The following is a 17627-nucleotide window of genomic DNA, read 5'->3' as shown; positions in this document are numbered from 1 at the left end:
GGCTTGCCTGGGTATGGCTGGAATGGTTCAAAGAGAGAAGGCCAACAGGCAAGAAGCAATGGAAACAAGCAAAAAGAAAATAAGTGTTGGAGGAAACAGCAGGGGTCAGATTCTCCACCTCTGCCAAGGCCAGCATAGACTGGACCAGGCTTGAAGACCTGCCACTCCTAAATCCAACCACAACAATGAGATGCCTTCCTATTTTCCACAGAGAACATGTGCTCAATTAAATATGGCAACATGTGTGGTAACCCAAGTTTCAATACCAAGGCCTTCTTCTCTAAGACACTCTTGGATCTCCCTTCAGCTGGGCCCTCCTTGATGGAAGGTAATCATTTGTTCCTAATTGATTTGCTACCCCTTTCCCCACTGTGGAAGCCATCCCAGAGCTTCTTTTTCCTCCTCAGGTCCCACCTCCCACACTGACTGTCTGCCACTGATGAGCGTATAGCTTCTTTGTCCATATTTGTTTTCTGGTTGGCTCCCCCATTAGACTGTAAGCTCCTTGAGGGCCTGGACTGCCTTTTGCCTCCTTTTGTCCTGCCAGCTCTCAAAACGGTGCCTAGTACACAGCAGACCCTTAATAAATGTTTACTGATTGACCGACTTTCTCATTTTGCCTCTTATTTTACTAAGACAACGGAGGTTACTTAACATAAGCCTCCTTCACCCTTTTTTTATCTCAAAATCCTTCAACATCTTCCTCACTACCTTCCCCCAGTCTGACATCATAATCCACTCTCTTCCCCCAGTCTCTGACAATCACCCTTCTCTCTGCCAAGACCAAGACCTCCACATGTTGTCTTGATCCCATCCTTTCCCTTCTTCTCCAGCAGAGAGCCACCCTAATCATGCCTCTCTCTCATTTTCGACCTTTCCCTCCCTCCCTACTGCTTCCTTCTTGAGGCTCCTAGGAGGTGCTACAGTGTCTAGAACGCTGGGCCTGGAGTCAGGAAGACCTGGGTTAAAATTTGGTTTCAGACACTTGCTAACCGTGTGACCCTAGACTAATCACTTCACCTCTGTTTGACTCAGTTTCCTCAACTGTAAAATGAGAATAATAATAGCACCTATTTAACAGGATTGTTCTGAGGATCAAATAAGGTCACGTCTGTAAAGCACTCAGCGCTGCCTGGCACATAAACAAAATTAAACATTAATCAAAGCAGGTACATATAGGAGGTACTTAATGTTTCCTTCCTTCATTCTTTGCCTCCAGAACATGCCCATGTCATCCATCATTGAAAAACCTTCACCTGCCCCTACTCTCCCCTTCAGCTATCATCTGATAACGCTTCTCTCACAGTCAAATGAAAAGAAAAAGCTGTTGATATAGTCTTTCCTTCCTCTCCTCTCACTCCTCAGCACTCTGATCTCTGGCTTCCGACCTCAAGACCCAAGTGAAACTGCTCTTTAAAAAGTAACCATCCATCTATGAATGACCTAATCAGATTGATTCGGCCTAAGTCCTCATCCTTTGTGACCCCTCTGCTGCCAGTCAGTGAGTAAACATTTATTCAGTGCCCACTACGTACCAGGCACTGTGCTAAGCACAGGGGACTGAAAGCAAGGCAAAAGATGGTCTCTGCCCTAAAGTAGCTCAGTCACCGGGAAGACAACATGCAAAACCTATGTACAAACAAGTTACATACAGGGAAAGCTGGAGATAATTAAGAAAGGAAAAGCACTAGAATTAAGAGATTCCTGTAGAAGGGAGGATTTTAGCTGAGATTTAAGGAAGCCACAAAGAGAAGAGGAGAAAGCATTCCAGGCATACGTCAGGACAGCCAGAAAAAATACCTAGAGCCAAGGAATGGATGGTCTTGTTCAAGGAACGGTAAGAAGGCCAGTGTCAATGGATCAAAAAATATTGGGGGGGAGGGGGAGGGGAGCCAGCAGGTTATGAAGGGCTCTGAACACCAAACAGAAGATTTTGTATTTGCTCCAGGAGGCCGTAGGGAGCCACTGGAGTTTACTAAGTAGGGGTGAAAGGGGCAGAGCCAAGATGGCAGAGTGAAAGCAGTGACTTGCTTGAGCTCTCCCCCAAACTCCTCCAAATACCATATAAAAAATGGCTCTAAACAAATTCTAGAGCAGCAGAACCCACAAAAAGACAGAGTGAAACAAATTTCCAGCCCAAGACAACCTGGATGGTTGATTGGAAAGGTCTATTGCGCTGGGCTGGGAGAGGAACCCAGTTTGGCATAGATACAGAGGCAAAGACTAGACCTCAGTGAACCTGGAGCAGCCCTCAGAGGACTGAATCACACACAGCTGTGGTGGTTTCTAGACTTCTCAACCCACAAACACCAAAGACAACTTAGAAGGTCAGTAGGAAGTCTGTGACCTTGGTGAAAAGAGAAGCTAGGTCCCAGCCCTAATCAGTCCTGGCGCAGCCCTAGGGCGGCAGCTGTTTCTGGGGCTCTCGGCTCACAGACTGAGGGGGAATCGGGTGGTTGGTCAGAGTGGGATTGCAGGGATGTCTTTGCTGGTGCTGAGGCAGGATTCTCTTGCTTTGCCTGTGCTTGGATCTGGGTCACAGTTCTGCGTGGTGATCCTGGGGTGAGGAGGAGCACTGGCGTGGTGGAGCTTGTGGTGGTGAAGATGAAATCCTCCTCACAGTTCCAAGGCAGAAAAGGGTGCTTGTGGTCACTCACAGACCAGAGCATAGGCCAGGAAAACAGTAAACACCTCGACCCTTATGATACCACCTTGGAAGAACTGAAAATTTACAGATTCCTAGAAGTTATCTCCGAAAACAGCTGCACAAAACCCCTGAAGCATGGGACAGTACCTTCTCCACACTGGAAGGAGACCCCTACCTTAACAAAGAGTTTACAACTCAAGTAATTGGCTGGGATCATAAGCAAACCTCTCAAAAAAAGTCAGTCCATAGAATCTTACTTTGGTGACAAAGAAGATCAAAACCAGAAGAAGACAACAAAGTCAAAGCTCCTACATCCAAAGCCTCCAAGAAAACTATGAATCAATCCCAGGTCAAGGAAGAGCTCAAAAGGGATTTTGAGAAGCAAGTAAGAGAAATAGAGGAAAAACTGGGAAGAGAAATGAGAATGATGCAAGAAAATCACAAAAAACAAGTCAACAGCTTGCTAAAGGAGACCCAAAAAAATACTGAAGAAAATAACACCTTAAAAAATAGCCTAACCCAAATGGCAAAAGAGGTCCAAAAAGCCAATGAGGAGAAGAATGCGCTAAAAAGCAAAACTGGCCAGATGGAAAAGGAAGTCCAAAAGTTTACTGAAGAAAATACTTCCTTAAAAATTAGAATAGAGCAATTGGAAGCTAGTGACTTTATGAGAAATCAAGACATTGTAAAACAAACCCAAAAGAATGAAAAAATAGAAGACAATGTGAAATATCTCAATGGAAAAACAACTGACCTGGAAAACAGATCCAGGAGAGATAATTTAAAAATTATTGGACTATCTGAAAGCCATGATCAAAAAAAGAATCCAGACATCATCTTTCAAGAAATTATCAAGGAAAACTGCCCTGATATTTTAGAACCAGAGGGTGAAATAGAAATTGAAAGAATCCACCAATCACCTCCTGAAAGAGATCCCCAAAGGAAAACTCCTAGAAATATTATAGCCAAATTCCAGAGTTCCTAGGTCAAGGAGAAAATATTGCAAGTAGCCAGAAAGAAACAATTCAAGTATTGCACAAACACAATCAGGATAACACAAGATTTAGCAGCTTCTACATTAAGGGACCAGAGGGCTTGGAATATAATATTCTGGAGGGCAAAGGAGATAGGATTACAGCCAAGAATCACCTACCCATCAAAACAGAGTATAATTCTCCAGGGGCAAAAAATGGTCATTCAGTTAAATAGAGGATTTTCAAGCATTCTTGATGAAAAGATCAGAGCTGAATAGAAAATTCGACTTCCAGATACAAGACTCAAGAGAAGCAAAAAAGGTGTTTTTCCAGGCATTAGTTCATTCCACCAGTCCAGAAGCTGTGTGGACATTTCATATAATACCACTGTGGACTCTGTTTTCCTATGAAACAAAGACCATTCCTCTGTGCTCACCTGAGTATGTGGTCTGAAACATGAGCTGATATTCATTTCCAAGATTACTCCGGTTTCCTTGCTGTAAACCATATGTCAAGTTACAACAGGAAAAACCCTGTATATACAGTTTGGGAGGGCAGGGGAGGAAGGATGAGGTCACAGGCTCTGCAGGAGGTAATCGTGGGTTCTAACTAAAAGCTGCTAGAAAAAACATTTTCTGATAAATTAACTAGACTGTTTTCTTAGCTCCTAAACCTAAGCAGTCTGCTCCTCACGATTAGGGGCCTTGCTCTGTGTGCAGTCTCATTCTAGGCAACTGTACAAGTCAATGCTCAGCCCACCAGCCTGGAAATCACTTTTAATTAGATGAATTTTTCCTTGCTCATGTTGCTACTTTTCTCTTCTTCGGTGGAGGAGCCACCTGCTGGGAGGTGGCTCATTTTACCTGGCCTGTTTGTAATGAAAATCTGAGGTCCTGGGGGATGAATATTTCTGCCTCTGACCCACTGTTTTTTTAGCCCAGTCCTTTTAGACAGGTGAGGCAGGTACTAAAGGGCAACCTAAGGCTTTACCTGGTGATCCTTGAGCAGTGAGGTCATGAAAATGGTCTAAGAGAGCTTGCCTTCCTGAAAGTAGGTTCAGAGGCAGCCAAAACATTTGGTCTAGCTAGAAAACTGCGGAGGCAATAGGGCTAAGGTGGGAAAGATGTTATAATATCAAAGAGGTCATTTTACAAAGAAGGAAACTGAGGCCCAAAGAGTCCGAATGACTTACCCAAGGTCACAGTTATTTTTGTCCAAGGCAGGAAACAATACAATTACTAAGCTGATACTTGAAGCACACAGAGGTCCCTTTGAGAATTCTGGCCTACTCTTTCATCCAGAAAACTCATGGTCTCCAAGAATGAAAAATGGTCATTTTTGCCTCAGAAAGAAGACACTTTAGTTTTCCACTAGAAATGAGCCCCTGTGGGTAAAAGCCACTCCTTCTCACCCCCAAATTATGACATGCAAATTTTATAGCTTTCCTGATTCAATGGATCCTGACCTACCCTACATGGGACTGTAGGCTGGGTCCTGAGGAGGTTGACAAAATGTCATTGAAGACAGGAGCCATGTTGCTACTTCCTCTTAGCCTCTTTTCCCAACACATCATAACTGTTTTTTCCTTAGGGACTTAAGGGTCAGAGAAGAAGCTGGCTGTAAATAAACTACCACTTCTACATATTCTATGCTCATCATCTCCCTCCCCTCCCCTTCTTAGTATTGTTGGAATCTTAGTAGATCCCAGGAAGGTAAAAGGAATTTACCTTACATTGGGAAGTATAGCTGTGGCTAGTTGAGTTATCATAGTTTAATGTCTTGGGCTTTTAAATTTTTTTCTTTTACTGCTGTCCCATTGGCCTCATGCCTGCTATCTACAGATCTTACATGATACCTATTCTACTACTGTTTTACTAATTCAGGTTAAAAAGCACTTTCAAGTGCCTTCTATGTGAAAAATACAATCCAAGGTGTTAAGAATATTAAGAAAAAAAAGAAAAGAAATAGTTCATGCCCTCAGGGAGCTTATATTTGCCCAATTATGTCACAGAAGCCCTTGAAATCAAGACGATGCCAGATGTGGCTGACTTTCTAACTCCTCTAAGTGCTTTAGCAACTCCAGTCCTCAGGGATCAATCTCTTCATTAACTGAACTTTCCTAGGAGTTAACTGGACCACATATTTAGAGCTGGGCCCAGGTCCTCTGACTATAAATCCAGTATCATTTTCGTCACGTGCTGGTAACACCTACTTGTCCTGAGCACTTTGGGGATATTAGTTCTATCTCGCTAGCTAAACTTTTCCTGAAACAAAAAACCTTCACCTCCCAATTCTGGGCATTTTTCACTGGCTCTTGTCCAAGCTTGGAATGTTTTCCCTATTCATCTCTTCTTCTGAACACCCCTGCTTTCCTTCAAGTCTTAGCTAAAAATCCCACCTTTCCCAATTTACCTTAGTTCTAGCGCCTTCTCTCTTTGGATTATTTCTGATTTATCCTGTATATAACCTGTCTGTACATAGCTGTTTGCATGTTGTCTTCCCCACTGGACTGTGAGCTCCTTCAGAGCAAGCACTCAATTCTGTCTTTGGTTTTTCTTTCTATCCTCAGCATTTGGCATAGCGCCTGATGTATAATAGGCTCTTAATAAACAGCAGGTGCTTATTGACTGACTGAATGATAAACAACCTGAGGGCCAGAATCATATTTCTTCTTTATTCAGAAGATTGGGTGTGTACAGGCATACCCAAACAACCTTTTCTTCAACCAATGTAATTTCAGGTGAACACCATTAATACATCATTTTTAAAAGCATCATAATGTTGGAAAATATTGACCTAAGGTCAGCCAGCTGATTGCCCATTTGTAACATAAATAACATTATTCTTATGAAACTAGCACCCTGTAGAACACTATTTCATCTAATGTCAAATCTGTTTTAGAACCAATTCAGAAGGGTAGGCAGAGTGTTATCTGTTGTGGGAATTCAATAAATACACGAGAATGTTAAAAAAAAAAATACAGCCTAACCCAAATGGCAAAAGAGGTCCAAAAAGCTAATGAGAAGAATGCCTTAAAAAGCAGAACTGGCCAGATGGAAAAGGAAATCCAAAAGCTCACTGAAGAAAATACTTCCTTAAAAATCAGAATGGAGCAAATGAAAGCTGGTGACTTTATGAGAAATCAAGACATTGTAAAACAAAACCAAAAGAATGAAAAAAGAGTAGGGGGTGAAAGTCAGGCCTGCCCTTAAGGAAGATTACTTTAACTGGAGAATGGTGTAGGAAGAGACTTGAGGCAGGTAGAGAGCCTAGCAGCTATTACTACCATCCAGATATGAGGTGATGAAGGCCTGCCCCAGCGCAGGGACAATGTCAGAGGAGAGAAGGGGCCATATTCCAGAGAAGATACAGAAGTGAAACTGACCAGGGATGCTGCAGAGGTGAAACTGACGAGAGATGCTGCAGAGGTGAAATTGACAAGACATGTTGTAAAGATGAAATCACAGGCTCTGGCAACAGATTGGATATGGGGGAGGAGGAGGAGACCAGAATGACTCCAAGGTTGTAAGCCTTGTCTTCAGAAACACCCTCATCCTGTAACATCAATTCATCTTTGCAACTCACATGTCCTCAGTAGTCCCTTCCCCTCAGACCCTCCCTCTCTCTGACCTCCAAAGAGCTCTTCCTCAATCCTATATTGAAGGAGGGGGCCCAGGGCAAACACCTAACTGTTTCCTACTTGGCTGAGGACTCCATCATGTCCAGTCTGCCACGTATCCTCGCTCCCCTTCTTCTCACCCACTTTCCCCCTCCCCTTTTTCAGCTTCCTTTTGAGTGTCATCTTCCCCCATTAGATTGTAAGCTCCCTGAGGGTAGGGATTGTCATGTCTTTCTTTGTATCCAGTGCCTGGCACACAGCAGGTGATTAATAAGTGTTCATTCACTGACAGTAACAGGAAAGTCTGGAAGGGGAAAGATAATGAGTTCCATTTTGGACCTGTTGAGTTTAAGTTGCCTACTGGACACTGAGCATAAGATGTCTGAAAGGAAGTTGGAGATGCAAGAATAGAGGGTGGCAGAGAGGCTAGGGCAGGACAGGTGGATTTGAGAACCATCAGCAGAGAGAAAGTCATTGAAGTGGTACAGAGGGAGAAGAGGGCCCAGGATAGAACCCTGAGGGACCCCCACAGTTAGTGGGCATGACCTGGATGAGGCTCCAGCACAGGAAACAGAGAAGGAAGGTCAGATGGGTAGGAGGGGAGCCAAGAGAAACATGCAAATGGAGCAAAGACAGCGGACAAGCAGGAGTAATCCAGGGCTGAAGGCTGGCGAAGCAAGACCAGTGATAGGAGAAAGGGGCACAAAACTCAAGAGAAGAGGGCTGAGTTGAACGGTTCATCAAGGGGCCAAGATGGCGAAAGGAGAGTCCGGCCAGTGCAAGGGGGATGGCCTGGGAAACAACTGAGGGGCTGAGGGAATGGAGGTCAGGGGGATGACACAGAACAGGGTTCAGGGCTTCGAGGTGGAAGGATGACAGACTGTGACCAGATAAAGGAATTCCAGAGCTCATCAGCACAGAAACAAGGCATCTGTGGACGATGCCAAGATCAGGGGATAGCCACCTTTGTGAACTGCAGGAGTAGAGCTCAGAACAGGTCATGGGGAATGAGTAAGCTGAGGAACTGGCAAATTAAGGCGTCTGAGGAAGTCTTAATACGTATGTTGAAGCCCCTAAGCTGGATTGTGAACTCATGGAGGAAAGGAGGGGGACGCTCTGGAGGTCAGTCACAGCAGCACCTGGGTCTCCGGGCGGTAGATATGGGCTGAGCAAACTTGGAGGGAGGAGAAGTTAATGAGCGATGGAGGTAGAGGGAGAGCCTGAAAGTAGCAACGATGGACTCGGAGGATTGTGACTTCTACCCCCTGACCAGTGACCCAGGGGGAAACAAATGCTGCGAAGGGTGGTCAGCAAGGACATGTCACTGAGACTGGGTCAGGTCTCCATGAAAGCCAGAAGAAGAAAGGAGTGCGAGAGGAAAAGATGTACAATGAAGGAGAGTTTGTTACCTATAGCAAGTATTCCAGAGAAGACAGTGGAAGGGGTGGAAGGCTTTAGAGAGAGACATGCTGGAGGGGCAGAGCAGGAAGGGATGTCAGGTTGAGAGGTATCAGAATAAGGAACCAGGCAGTGGCAAAGGAAGAATGGAATTTGGCCAGTGACAGCTGGGGTTCAGGATCACTGGGATGGGGAGGTTGTGGCTGGGTGGGGATTTGTTAATCATGACGAATAGGTTCAGATGGGCTCTTAATATCATTAGGGGTACAGCCTCGCATCATACTGAATGTCCAGTAGACATCTTAGACTCAAGAGGTCCAAAATGTCCTCATTATCTTTCCCCCCTAAACGTTCCCCTTCCAAACTTTCCTCATAGTGGAATCGAATTAGGCTACTGGGCAGTTCAGGTGACAGCGGCAGTGGGGGTAGCTAATGGATGACATTTCTCTCCCATCCCTGCAAAAAGGCCAGGTCAGGAAATAGGTGGAGGGTACAAGAAGGAATAGCATCTCTCTGTCCCCTGCAAGCAGGAAGAGGTCATCCTCGATGACCAGGACCGAGGAGAGGACACTATTAACCACTGTCTCATCTTGGACATAGGCAGCTAGGGGCACCAGAGTGCACAGAGTGTTGGGCCTGAAGCCAGGAAGACATCTCCCTGAGCCCCAATCTGGCCTCAGACCCTTACCAGCTGTGTGACCCTGGGCAGGTCACTTCACCCCGTTTGTCTCAGTTTCCTCATCTGCAAAACAAGCTGGTGAAGGAGATGGCAAATCACTCCAGTATCCTTGTCAAGAAAACCCTAAATGGAGGGTCAGACACGACTGAAAAATGACTGAAGAACATCTTTGGTATGCTGTGTGTGTGTGTGTGTGTGTGTGTGTGTGTGTGTGTGTGTTCACTCTCCCTTGGCTCTCCACCTACACAACCAGCTCCTTTCTCAGTCTCCTTTGCTGTCTCCTCATCTTCCTCACTCATTCCCAACTACCTGGTGTTCCCACGGCCATGTCCTGGGATCTCTCCTCTACACTTTGTGTCCTGGTGAAAAAACAAGTTTTTATTGATATTTTCTGCTTCTTATATCCCTACTACTGTAGGGATACTGCTCCCCCCCTGAGTCCAATATCTTTTTAGGAAGGAAAAGAGTCAGCACCACTAACTGACACACTGAAAAAGTGCAAAAATATGTCTAGCACCTGCAGACTTCCCACCCCCCCAACCCTGAGGGGCAGGCTGGGGGTGTCCTCACCCATCTCTTCATCTGAGTCCATTTACTTCTGATTTCCTGGTGTGAGGCTGTTCCTTCTGTTTACATTGTTGTAGTCACTGGGCATACTGTTTTCTGGGCTCTGCTGACTCCCTCTGCATCAGTGCACAGAGATCTTTGCAGGCTTCTCTGTACCTACCATGCATCATTTCTTACAGCACAATAATATTCCATCACATCCACGTGCCATAATTTGCTGAGCCATTCCCCAATCGATGGGCATCTAGTGCGTTTCCAGTTCTTGGCCATCACAAAAGTGCTGCTACACATGTTTTGGTGTTATGTGGAGACTTTTTTCTTACAGATGGCTTCCTGGGGGTATTAAGCCTGCTTATGGAGTCTCTGGTTCAAAGGGTATGGACAATTTCGTCACCTTATTTGTATAATTCCAAACTGCCTTCCAAAATGGTTGTTCTATTTCACAGCTCCACCAACAATGTATTAGCGCTTATCTTTCCACAACCCCTCCAACATTGACTGTTGCCGTCTTTTGTCATTAAAATCTTTTTTTTTTGGTGAGGCCACTGCGGTTAAGTGACTTGTCCTGAGTCACACAGCTAGTAGGTGCTACGTGTCTGAGGCCAGATTTGAACTCAGGTCCTTCTGACTCCAGGGCCAGTGCTCTATCTACTGCACCACACAGCTGTCCCCATTTTTTGTCATTTCTTGCCAATTTGGAGGGTTAAGGTGAAGCCTTAGGGTTATTTTCATCTGCATTTCTCTATTATTAGTGATTTGGAGCATTTTTTCAAGGTTATGAAAACTTTGCAGCTCTTCTGAGAAATGTTTGTTCATATCCTTCGACCATTTATACATTGGGGAATGGCTATTAGACTCACACATATTTATCCATTGCTTATGTATCTAGGCCACCACACTCATATTAGAGAAATTTGACACGATGATATTTTTTCCCATTTGATCACTCACTGCCCTTCTTATCCTAGATGCACTGATGATGCCTATACAGAGGAGCTTTTTGGTTTCAAGTAATCAAAAGATATTTTATCTTTTGTAATCGCCATTATCACTTGTTTGGGTATATACACATCTCTTTCCTATAGCTGTGAGAGGTCCATGATCTGTTTCTCTTCTAATTTTCAAACAGTATACTCTTTATTATTTAAAATTTCATTGTCAAGTCTCCATCTGGGTCTGCATCTTCTGTTTGCAGTTTCTGAACCAAGTTCTATTCTAACTGCATTACTGTCTGTGAAGGATGTATTGACTATTTCTACCTCCTTACATCAGTGATATCTCAGCGACCTAGTACACGTTCAATTTGTGTAAAAATTCCATGCGATGCAGAGAACTACATATGTGTGTATGTATATGCATACACATACATACATACATATATATGTATATATGCATCTATTAATATTCTTTCATTGTCTCATCTGGAAGACACCATAAGCCTTTTAACTCTAGTTTCCTTTTTCTTCATATTTCCATTAGACTTCTCTGAAACGAAGAGAAAGCTCTTGGAGTCTCCTGGAACCGCTGTGTTACTCCTAAGTCTTCCTGAAGATCTGATGACATTTCCCTCATGAATGTGGATGCGAAGGCATTGGGGGGGGGTGTGAGATTATTGCTGACAGTGAGCGGTTTGTTGTCTCTGGTTCCTTCCTTCTTATTTTTTTGAATGTTTACTTTTGCTTTGTCTGACAGAACAATGGCAACTCCCACTCTTTTGAATTCATTTGATGTACAGTAAATTTTCTTCCATGCCCTCAGTCTTATCTGGTGTGTGTCTTTGTTGTTTGAAGCAACAGATGAGATGGCGGGGCTTTATTTTCTTCTCTAACCTGTCACTCCGTGTTTTATTGATTATTTAATCCATCCGCATTTAAAATTACGAGTCAGGAGTACATTTTCCTTCACATGCCTCTGAAGTTGGAGTGTCTTTCCCCAAGTTATGATGCTTTCTCCCCATTTTGGCTGCAAACACATGATGCTCCTTCAGGTACGCTACTCTTTTTCAAGGTGCACCTGTTCCCGTGGGCTCTCCTCTCCTCTTCCTCCCTACTGCCCTACCCCTTCCCTTCTTCTTGGTTGTCACCCTTTCACTTTAGGGTTCTGCTGATTAGTTCCTCTCTCTTGCTTTTATTGGTTATATACTTTTCCCCATTTTCCCCCCTCTCCATCAGGTAGATTCCCCCTTCCTCTCCTCCCCTTCAACTAGTCCTGTTCACCGGTTTTTTTCAAATTTTTAGGGCTCTTCCTAACACTTTGTTCCATTCTCTCCTTTTTTTTGAAGGGTGTGGAACAGTCTTGTATTATAGAAGGTCTTTCTCCAGTTCAAACAGTTGAATTGTTTACTCTCAGTGGGCCTTGGAGTTTGTAGCCCTAGGCTCGTCCGCGAACTCTTTCAACTGGAATCTCACTGTCTATGTTCAGAAGTTCTGGGCAGGCCTCTTCTATTATTTCCTTCATTATGGCAGTGAGGTGCTTCGTCCTGTCTTGTTCTTAGAAGAGACTGACAACCCTTAGGTTGTTTCGACACTGCCTGCTTTGCGTGCTCTGAGGCTTGCCTCAGAGATTCAAGTTTTGCTACTTTGCTCCTTACTTCTGCTGTGCTGGACAGGATTTGCTCTCACCGTTCTCCTTTCTTGGCTGAAGCTCTCAGGAACGGCGGTACTCTGGTGTTTTGTGTATTACGTTTCTGTTTCTGTCTACGCTTCTTGTTGCTCCAGTGAGACTGGCAGTCCCTGACTGAGAGCTGCTCCACTGCTTCTGTCTGTGCCTCAGTACCCCAAACAGCCCCTTACCAAATGCTCACTCGACAACTGATTTCAAGAAACCTTTTTTACAAACAATCACATTTTGATTCCTACATTGGAAAAAGGCATTACAGAAGGACAAATGGAGTCAGTACCTTTGTCCAGGCTGTGGTTTCTTTATTCCCATTTTCTCAATTTTGGCTTCATAAACTCGATTTATAACATCATTTCCCAACTCACACATCAGCTATATGACAAGAAAAAAAAATAAGTAATGGCATTTTTAAATAACAATTTTAATGCTCAAAACATGCCCAGCGAGTATTACATCGTTTCTGATTCTGCGACAGGCTGATTTAAAACCCAAGCGGCCCACGACTAAGAAGACACTCTTATTTTAAATGCCCGTTGTACCCTTGCTCAGGAGACCCAGAGAACAAGTGAAGGCTACTGAATTACAGGAGGCTCTCTTACTTGCCCAGTCACATGATTAAACAAATCAGGGCATATGGACATAATGGATCACTACTGTGCTGTGTGGTGTGAAATAAGAAATATGAAGAAGGAGCAGCCCCACGCACCGGATGGAAGGCCCACAAAAGCCACGATGGCCCAAAGGGACAGAGCCACAATGAAGCCCCAAAAAGAAGAGGAGGAAGCATTCCCCCTCCCACCCTTCTTTGCACAGGTCAGAGACTGGCTGGAGAACAATGCAGGCACTGAGGACTTCAGTGATGACGGTGTGCAGTTGGCTTTATTTTGTTGAAATACTTTTTCCTCTCTTTCTTTACTCTTTTTGTTCAAGGGTGATTCAGTTGGTAGGAAAGAGATAGATATGCTTAGAAATAAAGGTGATATAAAAACAAAGAAATGTCAGTAAAGTTAAAGCAAATAATATTACCTTTAGAAGCTCAGGCTCCCAGGTATCTAAAGTTAAAGAGCGTACTTTTGAAAAGTGAACCCCAAGACTCCTAAACAGAAAAGAACTGCATTAATAAACAAGAGTATCCATTCTGAACTCATTCCAGATTCATCCATGCTCCCCAGCCCAATTAAACATGATGCCACCTGACGAGGCCCTGAGGCCTCCATAAGAATGCCCAGCAGGACAGGATGGCACAAGTACCTCCCACTTCCCAGGCACTTTGGACAGTCTCCTGTGTTCTGCCAGACACATTCAAGCATCCAGAAGCGGCTCTGCTCAGTATGTGGACTGGCCAAGAGCAGCCTGAGAGAGCCCTGGGGGCCCCAGCCAGGCCAAGGCTCAGGAGGGAAATGGGGGGCAGGGGGAGGAGAGCACCTACCGGTGTATACCTGAGCACTCAATGCACAGGGTTATGCCCAAGTTGATGCTGGCCCACCGGGGGTCAGGCAGGCCACAGTCGCAGCAGCTGGCATTCCCAGGAATGCCCTGGACCCGCTGTAAAGCACTTTCTCCTTTTAATAATTTCTCTTTTGACTCATTCCCAGATTCCAGGCTTCCTGTAGACGGAGATGATTTTTTATCCAGCTTCTAGGAGAAGGAAAAGTAAAATCTGGTTCTTATTCCACGTATTCCATGTCTCTGCTGGAGCCTTCCGTTATATTTTTAGTTTATTTTGCACAATGAAATGACTGGTTTATAGAAATACTCCATAGACAGACTATCCCAGAATGCTAAGGAAAAGGCGTATCACCAGAAAAGCAAAGGCCATTCCCTGTTACCGTCTCATGCAGGACTCTGCCGAGGAGGTAGCAGGTGCCCTCAGTGCCTGCGATGACCACGCCAGGGCGGCACACAATCCTGCATTTGCCAGACAGGTCCTAATTCTGGCTAAAGGCAACCTCTAGGGACTCAGTTTCCCCACCTGAACAACCAGAAGTTAGACAGATAACCTCCGAAGTCCCTTAAAGCTCTGACCATCTATGAGGCTCCAATCATCATTTCGTACAAAACACCACAGCATTCTGCAGGTGCAGCATGAGTTAAAAGGAAAGCTCCAATTATCTGACAGAACTAGTCCTAAGTACTACCGGCTGACTGAGGAAAAGCCAGGAAATGACTTTATGAGGATACAATGATTGAGTAATCCATCACCTACAGAGAAAAGCCAAGTGGCTCTACTCCTCTCCCCTGGATGTTCCCTAACCCTGAGGAGGGATCCAGCCTCTGCGAGCCTCAGTTTTCTCATCTATCCAACAGGGATCCTATTAGTCCTGTGCTCCCTGGCAGCTGGCCCTAGGCTGGCTGGTCTGACAGAGAGGCCCTGGAAACGAACAGGAAGCCAGACACAGAAAGGGCCATAAAATCCGTAGGTGGGCAGAAATGATGGGCTATGACGTTCAAAACAGAAAGGTGAAATCAGGACCCTGCAGGTGGTCTCCAGAAAGAGAGGCCAGGGCAGCACTGGGAAGTTCCAGCAAAGAACTTTTGGATGGAGATCAACAGAGCAAATGCATTGAGGGAAGTCAGAGCAGCAGCTGCAGCAGCTGTGACAGCAATTAAAACTGCTACAAGTAGGGGCAGCTAAGTGGCGCAGAGGATAGAGCGCTGGCCCTGAAGTCAGGAGGACCCGAGTTCAAATCCAGCCTCAGACCAAACACTTGACACTTACCAGCTGTGTGACCCTGGGCAAGTCACTTAACCTCAATTGCCTCACCAAAAAAAGAAAAAAGAACTACTACAAGTGCTTTGAGGTGGTCTCACAACATGCCTAACGTGTTAACTCATCTGATCTTCACAACTTGAGAGAGACAGGTGCTGTGATTATGCCCGCTTGGCCAGGGCCGCACAACCAGGAAGTATCTGAGGCAGAAGCTGAACTCTGGACTTCCTGAGTCGCTAACTGCCTGGCCACAAGACAGGAAAGGACTACGAACCCACACACCAGAACCAAAGGAGGAAGGCTACTGTCCAGGGCCAAGCCCTCCCTCTGGGTCAGCTACTATTCCAATTCGCTATGGGATCCTGCACAGAGGCAAGAGGCCAGTTTCCTCCCTCCCCTCCACCCATTTTGAAGCACGAGGCAGGAGGAGTGCCCAGGACAGGTGGGACGAGCTCCGACTTGGCCTCCACCTCCCAGCTGGAAAGTCTGTCCCAAGCTCCAGCCTCCAGCCACCTCCCTGGTCTCCGTCCCCGCTACCCCACATCCCACAGGCCTTCCGTGGGATCCAGGCCCTGCCTGCGCACGACCTCCAGACGCCCGAGACACCCCAGCGGACCTCCCAGCCCACTCACCTCGGTCTCGTCCCCCTTCTCTCTATAAGCAGTGGCGATGCTGGTCTGCACAGCCTTGATCCACGCCTGGCGCAGCTTCTCGGAGTCAGCCTGAAGCATGCAGCTTCTGTAAGAGGCAGAGCACTCAGTCAGGCTCCTGTGTCCACAGGGGAGCTGCCCCGGGGGCAGAGGTGCAGGCCCAGGTCTGGGAGGGTCCCCCCCAGCGCCGCTGGACCCTACCCTAAGCTGGACAGGCTGGCCGACAGGAGCCAAGTGCCTGCTGACTAGCTGACTAGTGGATGGATTCACTGCAATGAAGTGGCGGGCTCTGGGCTCTCCAAGGTTACCCACGGTTGATCTGTTCACCGATAATGCTCTTGGTCCTTTCTCAGGCCTTCTCCTACTGCACCTGAAACTGCTGGAGGCAGCTCTGGGGCCCAACAGGGCAGACGGTGGGCCTGGAGCTCAAATCCAGCTTCAGATACTTACGAGCTTTGTGACACTGGGCAAGTCACTTGCCTCCATCTGCTTCCATTTCCTCATGTGCAAAATGAGGATACCAACAGCTCCCACCATGCAGGGCTGTCGTCAGGAGAAAATGAGGCAATACCTGATGATATTTACAAACGCCCTGCAAACTTCAAAGCATGACATCAATGTGGGACACTGATCCCAGAGTCCTGAGGGCACCTCTGGGGGCTCTGAGCAGGGGAGTGACATGCACCAGCGCTAGCCTTACCCCCAATTCAGATTCCGGGTCATGAGAACACTATTTTGCCACCTCTCGACACAAGGGGACTGCTACAACTGGTCCAACAATTCTGGAATCATACCCAAAAATGGTAAGAAAAGTCCATCCCAGCCAATATGTATGTGCCCTGGGCTAAACTCTGGGGACACAGAGAAAGGCAAAAGACAGACTCTGCTCTTGAGGAGCTCACAACCCAATGGGGGAGATGACAGCTGTGTACAAACAAGCCACTGACAGGATAAATCAGAAATAGCCAACACTTCCGGGAGCCAAGATGACGGAGTAAAAAGGTAGTCGCTCTCACCCTCCCCTATCCACCTCTGAAAACTCAGAAAATATCACCACCCCCCACCATAAAAAACAACCCTGGAACAGCTGAACTAGAAGAAAGACGGGGAATAGCAGTGCAGCAGCCCAGCAAACTGGTCTCCCAGTGCCTCAGTGAAAATAAGGGAAGCAGCACTACAAAGGGTCCCAGGCGGGTAAGTATCCTGCAGCATTCATCTAAAAGGAGCTGAAGAAAACAACCTAGAGTCTTCCTAAAGTCCCAGCCTTGCTGATTCCAACCCAACACCAGGTAAGCTGTCAGAACCCGACAGCTTCCAACTGTCAATCAGGAGGAGATCCTGAAGCCCAGGTGGCAGAGCAGGCAAACACCAACACCTGGACCTCCGAGTGCCTCAGTGAGGATGGAGGAACCAGTGGAAACCAGCTCAGAAAATCACCAGGTGCCTCGGCACTCTACCACAAAGGAATCTCCCAGTGCATTAGCAGAAACAAGGGAGGCAGCATTGAAAGGGGCCCCAGGCAGATAAAGCACCCATCTAAAAGGAGCTGAAGAAAGCTTAAGGAAAGGAAAAGCAGGCAACCTAGAATTGCCTGAAAGTTCCAGTCTTGCTGATTCCAGCCCAACGCAAGGTAAGCTGCCAAAACTCTACAGCCTCCAATTGCCAACATAAGAGGCCCCAGCACACAAAGCCAGTGACCAAGACCTAGGCTTCCAACACAAGAAGCTTGGGTCAGTGCCCTCTGTTCCCCAGCAGGAGAGCTCA

At 46.1% G+C, this 17627-nt stretch overlaps 1 protein-coding gene across 1 annotated transcript in view; it reads right to left on the bottom strand.

Annotated features, from left to right (window-relative positions):
* The window catches only part of ACAP2 (ArfGAP with coiled-coil, ankyrin repeat and PH domains 2), a 127111-nt gene that overhangs the window by 16702 nt on the left and 92782 nt on the right, over positions 1 to 17627 (bottom strand). The window contains exons 13-16 of the mRNA XM_078147493.1: positions 15846 to 15951; positions 13933 to 14141; positions 13530 to 13599; positions 12784 to 12875 (exon numbers count right to left, since the gene is read on the bottom strand). Of these exons, the coding sequence (XP_078003619.1) occupies positions 12784 to 12875; positions 13530 to 13599; positions 13933 to 14141; positions 15846 to 15951 (477 nt within the window). The remainder of the gene's footprint in view (positions 1 to 12783; positions 12876 to 13529; positions 13600 to 13932; positions 14142 to 15845; positions 15952 to 17627) is intronic.

Source organism: Phascolarctos cinereus, unplaced genomic scaffold (genome assembly GCF_003287225.1).
Source record: "Phascolarctos cinereus isolate Bilbo 61053 unplaced genomic scaffold, phaCin_HiC Scaffold_7;HRSCAF=346, whole genome shotgun sequence".
NCBI classification, from domain to species: domain Eukaryota; kingdom Metazoa; phylum Chordata; class Mammalia; order Diprotodontia; family Phascolarctidae; genus Phascolarctos; species Phascolarctos cinereus.
This window is presented reverse-complemented; position numbering and strand designations above follow the sequence as displayed.